Source organism: Myotis davidii, unplaced genomic scaffold, assembly GCF_000327345.1.
Source record: "Myotis davidii unplaced genomic scaffold, ASM32734v1 scaffold616, whole genome shotgun sequence".
NCBI lineage: Eukaryota > Metazoa > Chordata > Mammalia > Chiroptera > Vespertilionidae > Myotis > Myotis davidii.
This window is the reverse complement of record NW_006291965.1, coordinates 865,802-889,980: the sequence shown is the minus strand read 5'-3', so window position 1 is coordinate 889,980 and position 24,179 is coordinate 865,802. Positions and strand designations below refer to the sequence as shown.

General features: G+C 39.9%; 1 protein-coding gene across 2 annotated transcripts in view; it reads right to left on the bottom strand.

Annotated features, from left to right (window-relative positions):
• TMEM2 (transmembrane protein 2) overlaps positions 1-24,179 on the bottom strand; it is a 70,791-nt gene that overhangs the window by 10,764 nt on the left and 35,848 nt on the right. For both annotated transcript variants that reach the window (XM_015564998.1, XM_006765281.2), the window contains exons 11-19: positions 24,053-24,179; positions 21,678-21,766; positions 15,976-16,107; positions 14,674-14,709; positions 13,811-13,966; positions 11,219-11,396; positions 9,620-9,835; positions 5,702-5,910; positions 1,613-1,795 (exon numbers count right to left, since the gene is read on the bottom strand). The exon at positions 24,053-24,179 is cut by the window's right edge and continues 1 nt beyond it. In XM_015564998.1, coding sequence (XP_015420484.1) covers positions 1,613-1,795; positions 5,702-5,910; positions 9,620-9,835; positions 11,219-11,396; positions 13,811-13,966; positions 14,674-14,709; positions 15,976-16,107; positions 21,678-21,766; positions 24,053-24,179 — 1,326 coding nt within the window. The remainder of the gene's footprint in view (positions 1-1,612; positions 1,796-5,701; positions 5,911-9,619; positions 9,836-11,218; positions 11,397-13,810; positions 13,967-14,673; positions 14,710-15,975; positions 16,108-21,677; positions 21,767-24,052) is intronic.

Here is a 24,179-nt window from a genome sequence, read left to right as displayed (position 1 = left end):
AGCAGTCCAACATCTGTCAGCAAACCTAGTCCTCCTAAAGCAAAGGAAGTCAATGTTCTAAAGGTTTGATCAAATGTAATCAATTACTGGAGTCAAAAATTCTCATTTTAATATGAGGTCAAGTAGAAATTATGAGGTAAAAATCAGCCATTGTCCCAACATCCAGTAATTTTAGCCTATATATATGTAAGGAATGATACAAGCCTGGTTAGCCTGGACCTTTTGACAATTAAAATCATCAAAATAAATGTAATTAAAAAAAATTAAAACCCCAAAGGCCGAGGGATTCTAGGCCCAGATGATGACACATTTCCCACCTTTTTACACATTTAATCATTAATGTGTGATCACCAGAATGTCCTTACAAATTCGGTTGTTCTGTTCATTTTTGTGAAAAGTCAACTGGGAATGTGGAAGTTCTGTCATGTAGAGAGTAAAAGTCCAAGCAGGTTAAGTCTAATTAGAAGCTGAAAATCAAAGATAACTATGATAAAAAATAAAAAAGATTTACGCTGACCACACTGACTGCTGGAGGGCAAATAAGTTGCATCTCATTCAAAGGCTAACAAGGCACTTGCCTGAACCCCCCACCTTGTTCCCCCAAATCAAACTTGCCACCCTCATCCCAGTTTGAACCTTTGTCTTCCCCCAAACATGCCATGCTATGTTCGTCCATGCCTCCATGCATCCATCCACACTGTCCTTCACCCATCTCTTTGTCCATCTCCTCCTGCTCATTCAGGAGTCTGTCCCAGAGTCACGCTCTTGGGATGTCACTGGTTACCTTAGGCTGAACTTCTGGGTCACCTCAAAGGGCACACTGACTATCCCACCACAGGGCTTTTAGCACTTAAATTCTTCACTCTCCAATGACCTGCTTTACATGTCGGTATCGTCAATGGACTGTGCATTCACAGGAGAAATGCATCTTATTTACGTTAGTGTCTTTACTCAGGTGCCTAGACAATGGCATAGGAGGAATATCAGCTTAAGGAATGGCTAAGGAGCATGCTAGTTGCTGGAAGAGTACAGGAGATCGAGCCTACCATCACCCAAAGGCTGAGAGACTGTAACTGGATATGAGCAGACAAAGCCAACAGGACCCCAGGTGAACAGGATTAGAATTAAAAAGTGGAAAGATGCAGCCTAGAGAAAGTTGAAAGCAAACATGCCACGGTTATACAGTGATTTTTAAAAACTCAAGGTCAACTTGAGAGAGAGAGAGCTTTAAGGAAAAGAAAAATGAGCTTTCACTGAAATATGAACTATATCATATGCAAATAATCATCTTAAAGGGTTGTTATAGGAAAGAAATTAGTTTAAGTTTCTATTGGGCCTACTGGTTCTTTATTGACAAGGATAATTTCTCTTTCTAAATTGCCTTAATAGGTATACGACAAACATCTTCACTCAATTCCTATAGCCAACTATAATTATGAGTCATTCTAGTTCTCTAAGCCTCTAATAGCGATGAGCAGAGAATTACCCACATCAGCTGCTTGTCTAAAGAGCCATCACATCACAGTCTATTCTTAGTTAGGCTGAAGAACCAGTAATTTCTCCATTAAAGAAAAACAGCAATAATTCTCATTTGCTGGTCGCACTGAATTACCCCGTGCCGGAGTCAAAATAGAATTTCCTCTCAGACTGCTTCCTCTGCAATTCTTCCAGTGAGTTCACAGGCTCATAATCTTCCATTTTGGATAACGAGCCGTTATGCCGCTGTAAAAAGCCAAAAGTAATCTGAAAAATTGTGTTGGATGGATAGCAGAGGCCAACTCGAATCCAGTCATTCCTACCAAGAAAAGAAAATTAAAACATGAATTCACATTTGAGCCAATATATCTGGGGCATTACAGCATATACTAGTATAAACACTAGCCATGATTTTCTCCTCCTGAAATGTTTGCTGTGCACCGAGCCACTAACAATAGATGTCCTGAGCCCTGACGTGCTAATAAATCATCCACCTTTAAATGTTTCCCCAGTTTCTCTTATCAGTATTTTTACAATAATCACATGGCTTATAGAAACTTCTTGTTTGCAGCAGGACGTCTAGGAATGTGAATAGAAGTTGGATAAGACGGACTTTGACACTGTGAGTGGATAATAAAATTAAGTGAGATGGCTGGACATGTAGTAAGGTGGATGAAACACCACTAGCCTGACAGTAGAAGTGCACACTAGTAAAATCTTTCCAAAGAATTTTTTGTCCATAAATACATGTTTATCTTTTACTACTACGTTAGGGTAAGTACTTAGTGATAAAATTTCCAAATATAAAAGTATGTGCATTTCTTTTTTTTTTAAAATCCTCACCCGAGGATATGTTTTTATTAACTTTAGAGAGAGAGGAAGAGAGAGGGAGAGAGAAAAAACAACCAGCTGCCTCCCACATGCATCCCAACCAGGGACTGAACCACATGCATGTGCCCCGACTGGAAATCAAACCCACAACCCTTCGGTTCCAACCAACTGATCCACATCAGCCAGGGCAAAAGTATGTGTATTTTTAAACCTTTGATGTATACGACCAATTTGCCACCATGGTTAGGTTTCTTTCTTACCTAAAAATCCTTAGACATAGCTGAGACCGGCTTGGCTCAGTGGATAGAGCGTCAGCCTGTGGACTGAAAGGTCCCAGGTTCAATTCCAGTCAAGGGCATGTACCTGGGTTGCGGGCACATCCCCAGTGGGAGATGTGCAGGAGGCAGCTGATTGATGATTCTCTCTCATCGATGTTTCTAACTCTCTATCTCTCTCCCTTCCTCTCTGTAAAAAATCAATAAAATATATTTAAAAAAAAAATCCTTAGACATAAAATTAATTTTGTTTGTCATTTGCTTTGGGGGTGGGGGTGGGGGCATTTCCTAATTGTGGTAAAATATGCACCATATAAAATTTACCATTTTAGCTATTTTTTAAAATATATATTTTATTGATTTTTTACAGAGAGGAAGGGAGAGGGATAGAGAATTAGAAACATCGATGAGAGAGAAACATTGATCAGCTGCCTCCTGCACACTCCCTACTGGGGATGTGCCCGCAGCCAAGGTACATGCCCTTGACCGGAATCGAACCTGGGACCCTTCAGTCTGCAGGCTGACGTTCCATCCACTGAGCCAAACCTGTCAGGGCCATTTTAGCTATTTTTAACTCTACAGTTCAGAGGCATTAAGTATATTCAAAAGTTATGCAACCATCACCACTACCCATTTCCAGAGCTTTTCAATCATTTAAAAGAATTTTTAAACAATAAGTAACAGGGCCTTAAAATTGTTCACGAAGGTTTCACCCACTAAAACCACTAAAGAATAATTAGAAATTCCGACCAAAATGCATTAAAGCAACATGTTCTCTGTGGTATATTTATAATAGTAAAGGGGGAGTGGGCAAGAGAAAAACAGCCTAAATATCTATGGGGAAAGGGAGTAGTTAAATAAATTTTGATTATCTCTATACGCTCAGAAAATACTTAAGGGCGGAGAGAGAACACTATAAATGTTTATAATGCCTCACCCTGTTTAAGAAAATTATAGGTTATTTCAATTTTCTTTATGTTTTTCTGTATTTTCCATATTTTGTTTAATGAATAAGTCCAGCTTTTGTAACTTTTAAAGTGACAAAATCTATGACCTCTCTATAATTATACTCAATTTGGAAAATAAGATTGTCCATCTCTTCCTCTTGCCCATGATGTAATTTTTGCAAACTTTCAGCTAATTAAACAAGGAAAGTCTGACTGAACTCCAAGCCCATGTGGATTTTTGTAACTTCTGGGTTCAGTCTTTTTTTCACTTTATAATGTTTTTACTTGGTATTTATTTAAAAGTTACGCATGACACTGACCAGAACCCTACATAGCATTTGACTATAGTATCTCGCCTAAAATTCACAACCTGCCAGATATAAGTTTTTTCTATTTCTTGTAAGTCCTCTCCAACCTCATTTGTTTCTTTGACTGCTCTGCAGCTCACTGATGGGAGTGATAACACCAGACTGGCTTTCAAAAACCTCACCCTGGACACCATGTGGACTAAGGATTGGAGGTGGGGAGACCCAGCAGGACCCAGACAAGGGATGATAATGGCCTAAACTCAACCACAAACAGTGGAGGTAGAAAAAAGTAGAGAGCTATCAACAGCATTACAGACAGAACTGACAGGGTTTGGTCACTGCTGAGATGAAGAAATAAGGGGAAAGGAAGAGATAAGGATGAGTCCTTGGTTGACTCAATAGGTAGAGGCGCAACTCTCCAGCAAGGCAGAGAGAAGCAGCAACACATGCCACAGGAAAACAGTAAGGGTTCCGTGTGCCAGAAACCTCAGAGCTCAGAATAAGAGCATCCACCAGGTTCACCAGTCCTTGGAAGTGATGTACTTAGAACTGCTTGTTCTATGTCCACCTCTTCACTTCAGTTGTGTGTTTTAAGTGTGTTCAGAAAAGTTAGCACTTTATGACCAGTCAGGTGAATAAGCCATGTCGGTTTTCCAGGTATATATCTGAACAGTTTCATGGAGTCCCATTGGTTAACCACCACACATGTCTAGACTGATTTCACTCTGCCCTTCTAGGCCCATCACTCCTTCCTGGTTTCATCTCCTGTCACACCCTACGCTCCCAGGGCACTGCATCCATCAGTCCCCAAACAGAGATAGCCCTTCCCCAATCTGTTGCTTGTGTAACAAGACAGATCATTTAGTATCGCTCTCTCAGCACAGCCTGGCCCAGCTCCTCAGGCTAGAATTAGGTGCTCTATTCTTTGCCCATGAAAAAACAGTATCAGTTTATTGATTTTCTTGAGTTTTTTTTCTACCTGTATACTGTGAGCTCCTGGAGGGCAAGTACTTTTCTCCCTCATCATTTTCTGGTACACAGTAAACGCTTGAATAAATTAATGTACAAATAGAGCCTTTGACTGTAAATAGTATTATTAGGACAGACAACTGGGAAACCAAGAAGCTATAGAAATCAGGCAGGAGTGGCAAATGCCTGGCATTCATGCCACTACTCTTCCACCTCTTACCCATAGCAGACATTACTAATCAACCACACCTCTCTCTTCTGTCAAATCTAACCCTGGCCTCAAAAACCTTTTTCTTTCCTAGGTAATCCAGTGCTCAGTTGGAACAATGCATAGAACTTCTTCCCATCCCAACTAAGGGGAATTAAAGTATTCAGCAGACAATATGAGAACCTATTGTTAAATGGCTTTCGGCACACAATACCCTGTCCGCAGAGAAACAGAAATGCTTTCAAAATGAAAGGATTCACCCTAGCTAGTTTGGCTCAATGGATAGAGCCAAACTATCCACGTTGGCCTGTGGACTAAAGGGTCCCAGGTTTGATTCCAGCCAAGGGCACATGCCCAGGTTGCGGGCTCGATCCCTCCCAGTAGGGGATGTGCAGGAGGCAGGCAATCAATGATTCTCTCTCATCTTTGATGTTTCTATCTCTCTAGCTCTCTCCTTTCCTCTCTGAAATCAATAAAAAAAAAAATTTAAAGAAAGAAAAAAAAATGAAAGGATTCAATTTGTGTAATCTCCTGATTCCATCCACCTAAAATATACAGCCTCCCCACAAGAGAAACGTAGTACAAGAAATCGGCAGCCTTACTTGCTACAAAGGTGGTGTGTTACTATTTTTCTCCACTAGATTCCTACTTGCTCAGCTATGTGAAGTGACAGTAATGGGAACATACTTGTTGAAATTTATGAGGTACAGAAATACAGTCTTCGGCGCTGGCCCGTTCCAGTGGATGGTGTAGCCCTTCTCCAGCATGATCACCGGCTGGTACTGGGGAAAGGCAGCCTTCTGGTTGATGCCCCGAAGCACCATCGGGTAGGATGGGTACTCATCTCGTGTGATGGTCATTGTCAGATTCTGAGTGCTCCATGTCTGCACATAGACCTTCAGAAAATAAATTCAGAATCATGGGGAAGAGCATGAACACTTAGAGAGCCAAACAAACATTTCCAGCACAAAGCCAAGTGTCTCTAGTTTCGAGAGAGAGATTCTGTGATCTATGCCAGACTAAATGAGGGGTAGCCAACTTCATCTTAAGCCACACATACAATGAAGTTTGCTTAAACTGAAATGGCAAAAACAGACCATGTGTTCTGCTAGCCAAGACCGTCATCATCTCTTCCACCACAACAGGCCAGCTTATTCATCAGAATATAAAACCTTTGTGGCTTATGCAGCCTGTCCAAAAAAATCCCTCAATCTGAAGAATGCACATAGAAGAAATTAGTCAATTAATGTGAAAACGGATACTCTCTACTCAAATCTGAGAGACTTTCCTCGAACGCAAGAGAGGGAAAATGTAAATACCTTAGAGTTTGGGCTTGCAATTTTCCATGACCTACATCAGCCCAAGAAGTCATTTTTCACCCCTTCAAAGGAAAAAGGGTTATAAAGCACTCTGCAAAAACTGGAAAAACATCTTAAACCGAGACAAATTTGAAAGTCCTGAATGTGTTCCAGTGGCATGAGCTCCTTGCCAAAACAAAGCCTTCCCTCAAAACAAATCTCAGAACAATTTCCTAAAACAAATGAGAATTGCTCTGGCCAGTGTGGCTCAGTTGATTGGGCATTGTCCTGTACACCAAGAGGTTGCCTGCTTAATCCCGGGTCAGGGCACACGTCCGGGTTTTGGTGTCGATTCCCGGTAGGGGGCATGCAGGAAGCAGCTGATAGATGCTCTACTTTCACATGACATCTCTCTCTCTCTCTCTCCCTTACTCTCACTCTTAAAAAAAGAAACAAACAAAAAACCCAAAAAACAAATAAATGAGTATCCTATAACAGATTTCCCCATAAGTATTATAACATCTACAGAATATTGTATTTAATCCACAATACTGCTCTCTGTTTTTCCCTTTTGGTCATTTCTACAGTTTTGTCCATAACTGATTCCTCAATTATAAATCTTTTGAAGCAGAAAATCTTCTAAGCTCCCATTCATGTTTGACTACTTCAATATAGTCCTCTTCTCTACTAAAACCACTTAAAGGTTTACATGATATATAACTAAAATGTTTATATTATATAGAATTAAATATAGTTTACATAGACTAGGTAGCAAAGAGCAGATATTCAATTAACATGAATTTACAAATAGCTAAATGAAGTTTCTTCTGCCTTGAGGTCTAGTTGCTTCTATCTTTTGCCTATAAGCACAGAGTATTACCCATCAGCTCAGTAACAACAAATGGCTGCAGATCTGAGCTCCCAGCCCCAATTCCAAATTCTCAGGAGAAAATTTCTAACCTGTAGTCCCATCAGCCCAGAGCCCCCTGGGGAGTATTAGATGACTTGTTTCTTTCTTCATCTTCAAATAAAATAGAATTACTACCCTGGTTTGTAACATAGAAGAATCAGGTCCAAGTCTCAACTACATCATAAACCAAAGAGTTTATAGACCCATTTATAGTAATTTTAAAATACAAAGTTTTCATTAGTGAGCACACCCCATTTTAAGACAGACACACAAATGCAACCTTACGTACACATGGCTCGCAAGAAATTTAACACTGCAGCTACAAAAGGACTAAAATCTTTTTGTTTTTGTGTTATTTTAATTCTAGAATTTCTATCAATTCCTGGGTATTGATGAGTCAACTTAATTTTAGGGGATGATTATGATTAAAATAAATGGGAATAAGAAAGCCCACAACAATGAAGCTAATAGTATATTAAAATAAACCAGAAAAATCTCTCCAGTCTTTATCCTTCTTAAGTCCTTTGTCTTAGCTATAGATAAAAATCTTTGTAAAGTGTTTGTTTGTTTGTTTTTTAAATATATTTTATTGATTTTTCACAGAGAGGAAGGGAGAGAGATAGAAAGTTAGAAACATCGATCAGCTGCCTCCTGCACATCTCCCACTGGGGATGTGCGCGCAACCCAGGTACATGCCCTTGACCGGAATCGAACCTGGGACCTTTCAGTCCGCAGGCCGACGCTCTATCCACTGAGCCAAACCGGTTTCGGCTGTTTTTAACTTAAAAGTCATAGTATTCTTCAGCAGTCATGATTCAAAATCAGGAGAGCAATGAAGAATTCTGCTCCAAGCAGCTCCCACTCTAGGTTTCAGCGGCAGAAACCACAGTGGCCTCAGAAGCTGGAATGCAGGAACCCATGAGCACACCCTTGAGAGGCAGAGCAGCCAGCGCTCGGGAAGGGCCCTCATCACAGGCTGGTCCTTCCCCGAGGAGAACCCTCCCTATAAGTACAAGCATTCAGCAGCAAACCAACGAGGCAGGCTTCTTTCCTGCTCTGGGACTCTCAGAGCCCAATGCCCCCTGGAAGGTCCCTCGCTCTTCCCTAATTCTCCTGTCTCTGCTCTTAACTCCCCTTCTCCTTTATCTTTTATCTCCCTCGACTGTCTAGTGTTAAATCTTACCACTTAATTATATAAAATATGGAAATAAAACTGCTTCCTTCAAAATTCTGGGCAACTGACACCCCCATCTGCAACCTCTCTATCTATCCAAATATCACTATTAAAATAATTGCTGCAACTTAGAGCTCTGCTCCTCAAATAATACTCATTGCAGCAAACACTATCCCATGTGCGAAGCCATGGGCTAAATGCTTGACACATATCCGTGCATTCCGTCTTCTCACCAGCCTCGTAGGAGAGGAACCAGCACTATCCTCATCGTGCCCAGGAACAGACTGCTTATTAACTTGCTCAACTCATATTTAAGGAAAAATGAAGCCAGGATTCAAATCCAGGCAGTCTGGCTCAAGGATCTGTGCTCTGAACGTACTACCTCCCAAATTAATCCATCCTCTTCTACCGGGCACCCAGTTAATAAAGGCACACTAGCTTAATGTTTCCAAAGAAGTGTTTCACGGTCTATATCATCCCTTTCATATTTTCATAAACATTATATCATAATATAATTCAAAGAATTTCCTTGAATGTCTCCTTGTCCACTCATTTCCAATTCCTAGCTCTGTCTCTGGAAACATCTCACTTTCCATGCGATACTGATATTCTTGCCCCACAAGTCGGATTCCCGTATTTAGTAGAGATAATAACCCTGAAGGGAAATAAAGCTCCCTCTCTGGGGCAGAGCGGTAGCATGGCAAAAAGCCTGGCCTAGGATTCGGGAAAGATAGGTTCTCACCCCAGCTACATCCCACCCATATTTAACCAAGGGCAAATCCCCTCACCCTTCTTGGACTCATATTTCCACGTTGGCTTGAAGTGGGGGAGCTTGAAATAAAATTCTATGAGCCCATGGTTCCTACTGAATTTTTTTTTCACTTTTTTAAAAAATGTATTTTTATTGATTTCAGAGAGGAAGGGAGAGAAAGAGAGAGATAGAAACATGATGAGAGAGAATCATTGATCCTGCCTCCTGCACGCCCCTTCTGGGGATCGAGCCGGCAACCTGGGGATGTGCCCTGACTGGGAATTGAACCATGACCTCCTGGTTCACAGGTTGACGCTCAACCACTGAGCAATACCAGCTGGCTCTTTCGCTTTTATTTTTCTAGGAAAATCATTCTTTGGAGAGTGTCAATCACGCTGAATAGCACTCCTCACAGAAGCGGTGATGTCAGGAGCTGGCAAGGACGCAGGCATTCTAACGCATCCTGGCCTACCTGGGCGTAGCTCCCACTGCAGATCACCGCGTTCCATTTGGTAACGTTCACACAGCTGGGATGGCGGATCAGGTAGTTGTCAATTCTTCCCACGTAAGCGTCCTTGTATCCTGTCACAGAGCCATCAGTGTCGTGGAATATGGAGTTCTTGTCACCATCCAGCTCACAATCTTCAAACCAGGGGCCAGGCTTTCCAAAGAAGACATTCAGAGAGACCTGAGGGCAGTGAAAAACAAGGACATCACCAAATGAGGACCCCTGCTGTCTTAATCAGCACCCCCTGTAAGGATCCTCCTGCATATCCATTCCATCTGCTTGGAGATTAAAACAGCCCTGACAGTTCATAGTTGTCAATCAAAGATGTCCATTAGTTATGACATGCCTGGGGGGAACATTTTTCCAAAGCCTTGTGGAGGTCAAGCAGCAAATGTGAAATTTCATCTTTGGTGGTTTCCCTTTCTTCCAGTTAAAGCTATTACCTGCTCTCCAGACAAAACTAATCTGCAATAAGAGAAATTAGAACTATGGGAAAGGGAATTAAGCAGTCATACACATTTATTAAAAATTATAAACTTTAGGGGGTGGAAAGAGATAACCAAGGAACTTATATGCATAAATACATTGCCCGTGAACACAGACAGTAGAGTGGTAAGGGCCTGGGCTGGGGCAGGAAGCAGGTGGTGGGAGCAAAGGGGAGAGAAGGAGAGACGGAATATTTGTAATACTGTCAGCAATAAATAAATATTTTTTAAATTATCAATGTTACATTTACAATGTGTTCATTTTTCTGTATGTAAATTATATCTTAATTAAATAAAAATCTATTATAAGTTCTAACTTCAACTAGTTAATCATTTTCTTTTTCCTCAAGTGATTTAGTTACTTGTTCATACGTCTTCTCCTACTTCCCAGTTAAAACACAGCCTAAGTATTTCCTTAGTGTGAATAATAAAGTATTTAGAACAGGGTCTGGTATTTCATAAGCATTTAATAAGCTATTAAAATTCCATGAAGTGTTTTTTCCAGTAGCTTCCGTGGTCTTACAGGAGTTCTACACTGAGCCTAGCAGAGAATGACATTCAATATTTCCCAACAACAGGCACAGGGGAGAGGAGCCAAGCACAGGTCACCCTCTGCCAGAGGCTAGGAAAGCCTGTCAATAAAACAACTTGTTTCACACCACCCAGTATTCCTCTTCTCCTCCTGAAGTTCCCCAGAGTAGACCTAGACAAGTACAATTCCAGGCAGATCGCAAACCTCTTCTTGGATCATTACACTGAATTTCCCCAAACCTTGTCCTCTTGTTCTTAAGAGATGCTACAATCCCTGCCACCAATTTAGGTTATTTTCCTTTCCAAGGTATCACTTGAATGTTAAAAAATACCCCAGGTCACCTGGGACTTCTATTCTCACCTTGAACTCAACAGGACTGAAAGAATAATAAATTTTAAGACTTTCTTTTGCATATATCCCCCCCCACCCACCCCCAGTCATAAAGACTTGGTACGAATCCTTTGTTTCTGTCTTTGTCTTTGGGGATGTGCTACCCCTCCTCCTCCCACCACAGTAACTATATAGGAACCAAAAGGACATACTTACATGTGGACCAAACTTCACAAGGGAGAGGTTATTTCTGGGGGTTATCTGCCAGGGATTCTTCATGAGGAAGCCAATAGCACTGGTATACCTATCTGGAGTTGGCACATATTTTTTGAAAGTGCACCTGGTGAGATGAATGGGCCCATCGTAAATCTGAAAGCCTCTAATTGGGAATGTCCTGTTGGAAAACAAGAGTTTGTTTAATGCACATGGACCCGTCCCCTTAGCAGCACTTCACTGACATACTTGTTTTATAAAGACAGGTGACTATTCTGTACACACAAAACACAATTCTAGAATACCATGGTAACCAAGACAAGATGCCTGATCAAATGAAATGTACACTGTAGTGGGAAAGGCAAAAAGGAAAACAAAGAATAATAACAGATAAGTGCTATGGAGACAACACATAGTAATACATTAGGTTGGGTGGGAGAGAAGCTATCTTAGAGAGAATGGAGGCTTCTCTGAAGAGGTGACTTTTGCTTCCTTGAGTCCCCCAGTTAAGACCTTTTATCTGGTAACTTATATAGTTTACTTTTGGTTCCAAAATCTCTAATGTGAGAACAAAAATGAATCTGTGCTTAAACAGAGAGAACCTCCTCTCCAGCCTCTAAATGACAGTAATAAGGTGAAATGATATGCTCAAAAGTATGAAAGTATAATTCCTGAAGGCTTTTGATGTCAAAAAGGCTAGCTAGATTGAGAAATTGGTTTTATTCATTGTCCTCCTTTCTGTTCAAACACAGCCTCCTTAATCATATATTATTAGCCATAATTAATGCACAAAACCCATAACATTCTGTATCCCTTAGTTTTCTCCACTTTTAAATTCTCTGATGGCACTGCAGAGGATTTCTACAGCAACGAATTAGATTACAACTTGGCCGTGTTTTACAATATATGCTAGCAACAAAATCAAAGGGCCTTACTAAAAGTCTATGCATCTGCATGTGTCTCTAAGGATATATCCCAAAATGGTTCTCTTCCCTAGAAAAGGTTGTACACATACAGTAAAATAAAAACTGGATCCATTGACCAATGAGGAATGTGTTCTGGAGAATCTTCCTGAGCAAGGAAGCAACAAGCATTTTGAAATAAAACTGGAGGCCGATGGCCGTGGCTGGTTTGGCTCAGCGGATGGAGCATCGGTCTGCGGACTGAAAGGTCCCAGGTTCGATTCTGGTCAAGGGCATGTACCTTGGTTGCGTGCACATCCCCGGTGGGAAGTGTGCAGGAGGCGGCTGATCAATGTTTCTCTCTCATTGATGTTTCTAACTATCTCTCTCCCTTCCTCTCTGTAAAAAATCAATAAAATATATTTTTAAAAAAAACAAAAAACAACTGGAGGCCGATGTAAAATAAAAAGAATGAAATTGACTTGGCTGCCATCATACTGCAGCCCATACCCCAACCCATACAGCTCTTCTTTTATCTACACTTAAAAGAGGCAGCTATAGCCTAAATGTGAAAAGCACAGCATTGAAGCCCAAGTAACAGGGCTGAAATCCCACCTCAGCTACTTTTCTTAAGTTATTTATAAAGCGGGATGATAACAATACCTATCTCATTGGGCTCTGCGAGGATTAAGTGAATAATAAAGTACCCAGAAGGGGGCCTGATACATCATAAGTATTTAATAAATGTTAACTATTAAATTTCCATGAAGTTCCTTTCCTAGTAGCTTCCATGGTCTTACTTACAGGAGTTCTACACAGAGCGTGGCATTAACTGAAGTATTTCTCCAACAAGCACACGAAGAGAGGGGCCGAGCACAGGTCACCCTCTGCTGGTAGAGCCCTTCCACCAGCCCCCACCTCCCCCCATGCCCCTGACCCACCCCAGCCCAATGTCCACATAGAATGTGTAACTAAGGGAACAGAGGCTTCCCGAAGTCTGACCCTAGTTTTTCTCCAGCTCATTTTCTCACCAGTAAGATGAGGACAACTATAAACTGTGTCTCAGAACGGAGGATGGATTAATTAGTTAATAGTTCCCTAAAAGCCCTGAAGAATCTTTCTAGTGCTGAGTGCTTTTTTAATGACTCAGATTATTTTGACAGAAAGCATGCCAAAAGTCTACCCCCGCCCTCCCTTCGACATCTGAAACACTTAATTATGCAGCCGTGGTGAGGTTGGAGTCAGCTTTGGCATCTATCAACCTTTATTTCCTAGGACTCTTTTCAATAGGTAATTTCCTTTTTCCAGTGGCTATTTCTAAAAACCAACATTACAATTTGAGGGAAAACTGACCTAATGTCATAGTTTACAGTTTGGCAACTTTCTGTGGCTCAAGAAAGGGGGGGGAAAAATCACCAGCTTATATAAAGCCTTAACTAAGAAATGAAAAAAAAAGAGGTTTTTTTCATCCTAAAATTATTAATGAAATCCAGAATTATTATTAATGCTCCAGAATTTTAGAGTATAATACACGAATACTAAATGATAATAATAACAGTTATAATAATAATAAAATAAGGTGTGAAAAATATCAGAGTGGGAACCAGTCATGCGGAATTATTACAGAAACTTCCATAAGGATTAGGTTTTCACTTATTTCAATTTAACTCTCCACTGCCAAAGCAATGCTTACCTATTCCTGGGTAATGTCCGAGACTTCTGGTCTATTCCTCCCATGCCTACATACTTGTTCTGACCACCCTGAAAGCCGTAATTCCTGCTTTCTCCAACAAAGAGAGATTCAGATACCTCCTGGCTAGAACCTTCATCACTTGGAAAGCTTCCATCACTGTTAAAATGAAAATAACCGTCAACCACACAGTCCTAGAAAATGTATACTGACCCTCAAATAAAGGCAAGGTATAACTCAAATAGCTAAAAATTCATACTGAGTCACCAGAAAGTACCTCTAAACTGTGAACATACCTCTTATAAATTGATACAAATTGATTGTATTGTAAATGAGTGGTTTTCAAATTAGGTTGAAATAAGTGAAATTTAATTTAGCAGCAACAACTGATTATTTTATTCTCAAGCAACAGTACTGTGAACAGGGAGAATAGACTTGCCCTGAATGCAACGATTAGAATCTAATGTTTAAGATTTAAAGTGGCAGTGAGAGTAACTGACCTGGAGAATAATACTTAACACAAAAAGTCCAGTTCTTAAAGACCACTGAGAAATTTGACCAACTTCGAAGAAAGAAAATATTTAATATGCTCCCAACTTTTACTCCCTTCCTTTTTATTCCCATAATTTTTAAGATCTTTAATCTAATGCTCAAGTGTTTTCTTCCAAGCAAAAAAAACGTAAGTCTACCCTTCTGTGGAATTCCAGCATTAAAAATGTATTTTTGTTATCTAAAAAAATTAAATAAGTCTTAAAAATCAAGGGTTACTTTACCTACAGCTTTAAAATAATCAGAAGTAATAAGTAAATGAATAAATAAATAATAAATAAAATAATCAGAGAAATATTTTTAAAGTAATTACAAACCTGGCAAAGGTTAGTCCTATTCCATTATCTGCAAATCTGCAAGAAAAAAAGAGATGACATAAGACTTGAACTTACCACATCATGTAAGAAGAGATTCCAATGTTTACTCTTCAAGACCACAAAAAATAAGTTTCACTTCCCAATAACTAAAAGCACGGACTCCACAGTGAAGGCACCTGGTTCAAATCTCAGCTTTGCCAATGACTAACTGTGTGACCTTGGCCATATTACTCAACTGGACTCTCCCTCAGTTTTCTCAACTATATCTTAAAATAATAAGTTAGCAACCTGCCTCATAGGACATTAAGAGCATTACACATACTAATTAATTTCAACCATTTAGGTATAGGGATGGGAAACTTTTTTTCTCCCAAGGGCCATTTGGATATTTATAACACCATTCACGGCCATACAAAATTATCAACTTAAAAATGAGCCTGCTATATTTGGTCAAACATTTAATTAACTCACCCCTAATGCGTTGGCAGGGCCAAACCAAATGACTTCATGGGCCATCCCCCACCCCTGATAGAACAATGGCTGGCACATAGCAAGAAGCATATAAGTGTTAGCTGGAACTTGTTATTTTTATAATTTTACTTTTAAAAACAATTAGATCATGGTAGTCTCTTCTAAACTTTTCAACATTAATACTCAAGCTATTTCTACAGATTTAATATAATATCATTTTTTTGCACGAAAAAAGGCAGAGATGATAAAATGCCAAGAAGCTAATGTCACTGCCAGCCAGAAAACAATGTTTTTCTAGACTCTTGAACACCAAATCTTAGCTCAATATACATCAGACTTCCAAAATTATACAGATGGAAAAAAGCGAGATGCTTACTGCCTCAAGTCATGTTAAGACATAAGTCAACACACTTACTACGGTGAAATTTACAACTTTTGTTTTGAATGGCAGTAAGAGAGCATCAAAAAACCTGGAGTTTCCAAGAGAAAGGAAAAAAAATCCAGCTGGTTTCAAAATCTTTATTTAGCTCTCTGACATAGACCCTGTTTGTTACATAAAGTTAAATTCCCGGTTTCTGTTCAATCTCATCAGAAAACGTTCATGTCACCAGACAAGTTCAGGTCCAATAAAAGCAGCCGAATGAGACAATTCCAAACATTTGCAGTCTGTTAATGCTAGCAAACTTTCTCGGAGCTTGTCCTGTCTATTAGTAACAATAATATGATTCCACAAACTATCACTGTATTTTCAGTCTGCTGGGTTTTTCAAAATAGCCTTAAAAAATAAATACACCAGTGCCACCAGATAATAACTTTGTAGAGAATACACACGCTGAATTCTGGACGACAATGTCTCCCCCTCGGACCCAGGCTCCATGGTCATTATTTTTAAAAGCAATGAGCCTGTCAATTAAAGCAGCAACGCGTGGCTTTTCAGGGTCACCATCCTGATGAGGCCGAAACCTTGGGATTGAAAAAAAAGGACTTTTTAAAAAAGTAGTAAAAAGGTAATGGCTATCAACTACGTACAACTGCACACTTATGTGTCAAAAAAGGTTTAAATTTGACCGAAACCAAAGAGGTAAAAAACAAACCAAAAAAACCACCCAAAAGTCTCTTAAGATACAACTTAAATATTAAATATTGGGAAAAACAATTACATTTATTTACATAAGTTTATGTAAATAAGAATTGCTTTCATATCTTCTTACTTTTTTAAATCAACATATTATGGACTAGCTATTGCAGAACATTGTAAACACTAACAAACCTCAGACCAGGAAAAACTGGCAAGTTTTCATGAATTCTTAAGATCTATAATACTAATATAAACTTACTGAATAAATTATTCATATATCTTAACACACATATATTTGAACTGAAAACTATTATTTTAGTTGCATGTTGGTGATATGTCTTAGATATAAAGATAAAACTGGGTTTACCATCTTAAGAAGGCCTAAATTTAAAATACATTGTATTTAATTGACTTATTAATTATAAAAACTAAATTGTACCTTTGCTTTTTCTCCCTTCTAAAATACTTATCAGGACCTTAATGAAAAGGTCAAAAAAATGGTGTCAAAACTATCCTATATAATAAAAGCCTAATATGCTAAGTGTCCAGTTGTCCAGTCATCTGTTCGACCATCAAAGCATAATATGCTAATGATATGCTAAGGATGCTCAACCGCTCGCTATGGCCTGCACTGACCACCAGGGGGCAGATGCTCCGACCAGTAGGTCAGATTGCTGCTGGGGTCTGGCCGATCGGGACTGAGCGAGATGGGCCAAACACGCCCTGGAACCCTCCCGCGGTCCCTCCCCGGCTGGCCAACCTCCTGCGTCCCTCCCGGGCCCCAATCGTGCATTGGTGGGGTCCCTCGGCCTGGCCTGCACCCCCTCACAATCTGGAACCCCTGAGGGGATGTTGGAGAGCCAGTTTCAGCCCAATCCCGCAGGCCAGGCCAAGAGACCCCACTGGTACACAAATTCGTGCATTGGGCCTCTAGTCCTCCATAACAACTCAAATAAATAATACCATAAGGCCACCTATTTTTTAGAAAATCATTTCTAAGTTTTACAAAGCTGCAAGGAGGAGGGTGGGAGGGCAGAGAGCAGAGCACTAAACAGCTTTTCAAAACCAATTTAGCAAGTTGAGCTTTTCATACAATCAAGAATCATCATTTGTACAAACGCTACTACCAGTTGCTGGCACACAGTAGGTGCTCACTAAGTGTGTATGATGGGAGAAGAGCTATGCACAGAGAAGAGCAAGTACAAAGGCCCTTAGGCACGAGTGAGCTTGGCATGCTTAGGGAACTATCACTTTGGCTGGAGAGTAAGAAGCGAAGCGGGAGAGGACATAAAGGTGGGCATGCACCAGGCAAGGATGCAGTTCTTTATTCTAAATGCAACTGGAAAAGCTGATAGTGGAATGGTGGTTGCCAGAGACTGGGTAAAGAGGAAATAGGGAGGAGATGGTCAAAGGGTACAAAGTTTTAATTATGCAAAATAAATAAACTCTAGAGATTTACCAAACAGAATAGTGCTTATAGCTAAAAATACTATATTGTATCCCATAAAATTTGCTAAGAGAGTATACTAGTATCTTATGATAAGTATTGTGATTAGAAAAAATATTTTTAATTTAAAGAAATAATAACAACAGCCCTAGTTGGTTAGGCTCAATGGATAGAGCGTTGGCCTGAGGTCTGAAAGGTTATTGTCAAGGGCACATGCCCGGTTTGCAGGCTCGACCCCCAGTAGGAGGCGTGCAGGAGACAGCTGATCAATGATTCTCTCTCATCATTGATGTTTCCATCTTTCTCTCCCTCTCCCTTCCTCTCTGAAATCAACAAAAATATCTTTTTTTAAAAAAAGAAGTAATAATAATAACGGAGTTAGGAAGAAATTTGGGGAGATAACAGAGAGGTTTATGGCCTTGATGGTGGTAATGATTTCATGGGAGTGTACTTATACCCAAACTCAGCAAGTTACATACATTAAATATGCACACCTTTGTCCATGTTAACCACACCTCAACAAAGTGAATAGACAGAAACATATATAGGTAGATGTGATGAAAAGTGTCATCAGAAACATGGGATCAGGAAGGTGATATGACCAGATTTCTTTCTTTTTTTTTAACTGGTCACTAGCTGCTACTTGGTGCAAGGATTGTAGAGAATGGACTATAGAAAGACCAGTCTGGAAAGCATTATATCCACCCTTAGATTGTGTATATGACCCCTTACACTAAACAACTCTAATCTAAGGGGTAAAATATCTGATTCGGAGCCATCACCCACTCCTCTGGCATTGTAGTTGCTGCCAAACAGCTTTGTAGTCATTATATAATGTCAAGCAGATGGGAAAATTCTGGAAAGAAAACTACGCAATGTTCTAAAAAGAAAGCCAAAAAGAGAGTACCAATAAAACATCTGATTCTCTGCTGTAGCCATCTCATTTTTTCTGAAATTCCTATCTATATAAATCAATTGTTGACCATTTCCTTGGAAACCCTTTCTTTTCATCCTCTGCACAACTTGGTGTGCAAAAAAGTCAACGTTCCCAATTTCTCATCATCCTCATTTACGAACTTTCAGCACCCTTCTCAACCTTCTCCCTTAATTGTCCTCTGCTTTAAATGCACTTGTTGGCTCTCATGCTATTTCACTTTTCGATGAAATTTCCCAATCTCAAAACCAAGAATTTTCTTGAGTTAAAATTTCCCATCTTTGGATTCCTGTAATTTCACATTTGAAAACATACGGAAAGGCTCATCTGATTAACTATTGAGTCAACGTCCCCTGTGATGAACAGACCGAATATTTCCTGGATTCCATGGGCCCGACGTCTAATTCACTGGCTGGCTTATTACTCACTTGTATTAGAGTTTTATCATTTTTACTCATGTCTGGGCTTCATGAATGCATTTGGGCATATTCTTTACATTAGCTTAAACAAAACTAAATGTATACACCAGTTGCCAAATGTCTTGTTACACTCCTTTATAATCAATTCTTTTCGGTAACAACTTTCAAATGGAGTCTAATTCCTTACCAAGATGTATGCAAACCAATAGACACAGACAACAGTGTGGTAATAGCCAGAGGGAAGTGGGGACAGGGGCTGGGTGGCGGTGGGCAAAGGGACGGGGAGGAATGGGGACATCTTGTAATAGTGTCAACAATAAAGGAAAAAATGTATGCATTTAAAAACTGGTAAGAGAACTAATAGACAACAGAGGAAAAAGTACCATTATCATAATATCATACACACATACCCTATAAAAAACTTCTTGGACTACTAAGAATAGATTGTTTTATTGTCAATTCGAATTAAAATATCAATGGATTCTAAAATATATTTCCACATCCATCCATTCATCCCCATACACACATTTTTTAAGGCAGGGAAGGGAGACAATTTTGTTGTGTTTAGGATTTTTCTATTAAAACTAACTTAGCAATGAACACATACCAGTTATAATAAACTCTTCCAAACTAAAAAAGTAGCAGTGACCACCTAGCAAAGATTTCTTTGTTTTGTCAAATAATATTCCCTTCTTTTTTAAATATATTTTTATTTATTTCAGAGAGGGAGAGAGAGATAGAAACATTGATTGGCTGCCCCCTACACACCCGCCACTGGGGATTAAGCCCACAACCCAGGCCTGTGCTCTGATCAGGAATCAAACCTTGACCTCCTGGGTCATAGGTCAACACTCAACCACTGAGTCACACCAGCCGAGCAATATTCCCTTCTTTCATAATTTGTCATCATCTCTTTGCTCCTTTTTCTTTTTTTAATATATGTTTATTGATGTCAGAGAGGAAGGGAGAGGGAGAGAAAGATAGAAACATCTATGATGAGAGAGAATCATCGATCGGCTGCCTCCTGCACACCCCACACTGGGGATCGAGCCTACAACCCAGGCATGTGCCCCAACTGGGAATCGTACCGGGAATCAAACAGTGACCTCCCAGTTCATAGGTGGACAGGCAACTACCCAGCTACACCAGCAGGGCTCCTTTTTCATCTTTAGTTTATTTCTTCTAGTTTTCACTTTCACATCTTGTTCAGCTATAAGGTATCAATCAGTACCTTACGTTTAATTTAATAATGCCCTCAGTTTTGCAGCTTCTCAAATGCTGTCTAATCACTGCTTTAAAATATTTCAGGCTCAACTTGACCTTTAAGAAATCCTGATGAGTAATTTTTCTAAGTCTACTTTCCCCAGGCTTCTCCTGACCTCACTCATGCCTTACCACTGTGTCACAAGCAGCCTGCCTCACACCTAAATGGCCTCATTGACCTCTGCCTCCCCTCTGACCTACAGTGTGGCTTCTAATAATAAGCCTGATGTCCTTTTGCTTAAATGTCTAGCAACAGACCCTAGCACCCTTTCAACATCTTAAGTTGGTCAATCACCGTGAAGTATAAAAAATAACATCGACACAGTTCCTACTGAATATGACTTTATGTTGCCATCTTTTCCAGAAAAATGGAAAGGGTATTTTTTATTTTTATGTTGACACTATTACAGATATCCCTCCTTCTCCCCCGACATGGTCCACCTCCACCCACCCCTGCCACCCCTCCCCTGGCCTTCACCACTCTGCCATGTGTGTCCAGGGGCTATGCATAGCCACCCCTGCCACCCCTCCCCTGGCCTTCACCATGTGTGTCCAGGGGCTATGCCATGTGTGTCCAGGGGCTATGCATGCATGTTCTTTGGCTACTCTCTTCCCTTTCTTTTATCCAGTCCCCTCTCACCTGTTGGTCTGCTTCATGTATCCATGCCTCTGGTTCTATTTTATTCATCAGTTTATTTTGTTCATTCGATTCCACATATAAACGAGATCATATGGTATTTGTCTTTCTCTGACAGGCTTATTTTGCTTAGCATAATAATCTCCAGGTCAGAAAACCGTATTTCTATTGGAGACATTTTATTTATTTTGGCTCTCATATACAGCATGTAAAAGAACTTGGTTGAAAGGCTGATCCATATCCCAACCACGTTCTGTGGTTATAAAGGAGAATAACATAGAGCCCAGCTATGAGGTGAATCTGAGACTACAAATGACTAAACCAGAACTAGCTTGATCATCACGTTTAAGACCTTTCCCTTTGAAAGAGACTCAATCAATGTCCCATTTTGACCACTGACCATAAATTCTGTATGCCTTGATTTTCAGGGATTACACTAAAATATTTAAGCTTAACTTGTATTTCAATGAATCATGTTCTACTTTAGGCCAAATTTGGCCCCTTTTTCAACATCTCTCTCTTTTTCTTGCTCTTTCTGCAACTCTAACATCAGCTTACAACTGTGAAAAGGGGATACCTAAAAAGCCCTGCCACAGGACTTAGGACAACAGAATAAATATTTTTCCAAAACCCTCCTACAAATCTTGAGAACTTCATTTTCAATGTGTTACTGGAGAAAAGAACACAATAGCTTAACTCAGAAAGTTTTGCTTTGGCTAAATAAGCTTGAATGTGATTTACAGTGACCACTCTACCTTGCATTGTTATCCAAACAGAGGTATTCTCGGGGGTCGGCAGCACTAGCAATGGTTGTTTTGACACCTTTGTCAATAAATAAGCCAGCCTGGAAAATATAATAATGGACCGAAATAAATGTAAATCCCAAGTTATAGCTATGTATATAATGATCCATAAAAATAAGGTTTAGATTATTGCATCAATGACAAAAAAAAAGAGCAGGAAGGAATAAACAGCAAAGCACAGGTTATCATGAAAATAGCTACTTCCATGGATATTTTAATAGCTGAACTCATTCGGTCATTTGCAAATATTTATTTATGTAGTGCCTACCTTGTGGTAGGCACCAAGCATTATATTACACATTAACTACAAAACTACCGACACAAACTAGGAGCAAGACATGCAGTTAAGAACAATTACAACCCAATATGAGAAGCACATGATAACGGAAATGTTTGGCAGCACATACAAAAGGAAGTGGCGTCCTACAGCTGAACTTGAAGGATGGGGAGGAATTAACCGTGCCAAAGGATAGGTTGGGGATGAAGAGCAGGGAGTGGGTGGGAAGCAGCTAAAGAACCCAGAGGAAAGCATCCAAGGGAGTAGTTTATACAAAAAGTCTGAAGATGAGACAGGGCATAGAACATCCGAGAGCAACAACAACAACAGCAAAATCTTAGATGGGCTGACAGGAAATGTATGGAGGGAGGAAAGGTAAGGAAGAAGGAGAAAGACACAAATGCCAGATGATGCAGAGTTGATACACCAAAGAGTCAAGACAATGGGACTTTTAATAAAAGCAATATAATCAACTGCATTTTAAGAAAGAATACCCCAACTGCAAGACGGGTAAGATTGGAAAGAGCCAAGAAAGGAGGTAAGAGATAAGGTAGAAGATGATGGCAGTAACCCAGTGACCCATGAGAGAAACAAAGATGACCTAGACCAGCAATAGTAACAGGGAACAATGGATAGAGTGAAAATTCTTTATGAAGTAGTATTGATACCATTTAGTAATGAATAAAATGTCTAAGAGGGAGGGGGAGGGATTAATTAAGGTTCATGTGTTTTTAGTCTGGGCAGTTAGGTGGCTAGTGGTTTCATTCACAGAAACACGAATGGGAATGGGTCTGCTGATAAAAGTAAGGACTTTGGTTTTGAACACATTCTATTTATGTGTCCCTGAACACCCAAATCATACTCAGTAGGCAGTCACACAGCTGTGACTGACCTGGACTAGATTTGGGATAGTCAGTCCCAAATTTAACAAATTAAAACCTAATCATACACTCATTATTTAGATCCAATTATTTAGACCTAATTAATAAACTAGAAAACTATATGGCCTTATGATATATGATGTTAAAAAATTGGAATGAGGTGTTTTTTTATACCCCCTATAATCAGAAAATTTCACAGACTTCCACCTTGAAATGCTGCTTTCACCAATAATTATCGTTCGAGTCAGCTCACAAAAATCATAATTCCGTGTAAAGTTTTTTTCCTCTCTCAAGTCTTCATCAAGTGATTCTAAGCTCTTCAAATTATAACACACTCAGGTTTTTAAAGGAACCTCTGTGGGTGGGAAGAGAGCAACCAATGAGCATGTGTGTGTGTGTGTGTGTGTGTGTGTGTGTGTGTGTTTGTGTGATACATAACCCATGGACACAGACAATAGGGTGGTGAAGGCCTAGGGTGGAGGGTGGGAGTGGGCTAGAAGAGGTCAAGGGGGAAAAAAGGGAACATATGTAATACTTTCAACAATTCAGATTTTTTTTAAAAGCGGATTGTATACCAGCCACAAGAAGAAAAGAAAATGCAGAGTGACAATATAATAGGGACCTTCTTATGCCATTATGGTCAGAGGGATTCCGTTGCTCTGATTAATCTAGCTTTTCAACCAGGCATGTCATAATCTTCCTGTGTGGAAATAGAATCCTCCCCCCAGTGTCCCCAAGGAGGACGAGGACTCATGAATCAAGTCCATTATTATAACTTCCGACTGCATGAGCATGTGTGTGTTAGCATATATTCCTGTGAGTTACGCAGACTGCATATGCATGTGTTTGTTAGGGTATATTCCTGGAGGAGGACGAGGACTCATGAATCAAGTCCATTACTATAACTTCCGACTGCATGAGCATGTGTGTGTTGGCATATATTCCTGTGAGTTACGCTGCCTGCATATGCATGTGTTCGTTAGGGTATATTCCTGTGTATAAACAGAAAACTGTATAGACAGCCTTCATATGCAAGAGCTAGGAGTCTGCTTTTTTAATCTCTGATGACAAGGTCTATCTAAAAACGGACATTTCTCAGTTGTAACCACAGAAGTCTATCCTTTACCCTGGAAATCATATGTACTAACTGTTAAAACTTGGGAACCTACCTTAAAGCTTGAATGGACCCTGTTGTTATAAAATACACCCAACGGAGTAAGTTCTGGTTTCGTTAACAGCTGCAATCCACTGGATTCCCCAGTAGGTTCCTTGTGAAATAAATACCATATTCCAGCA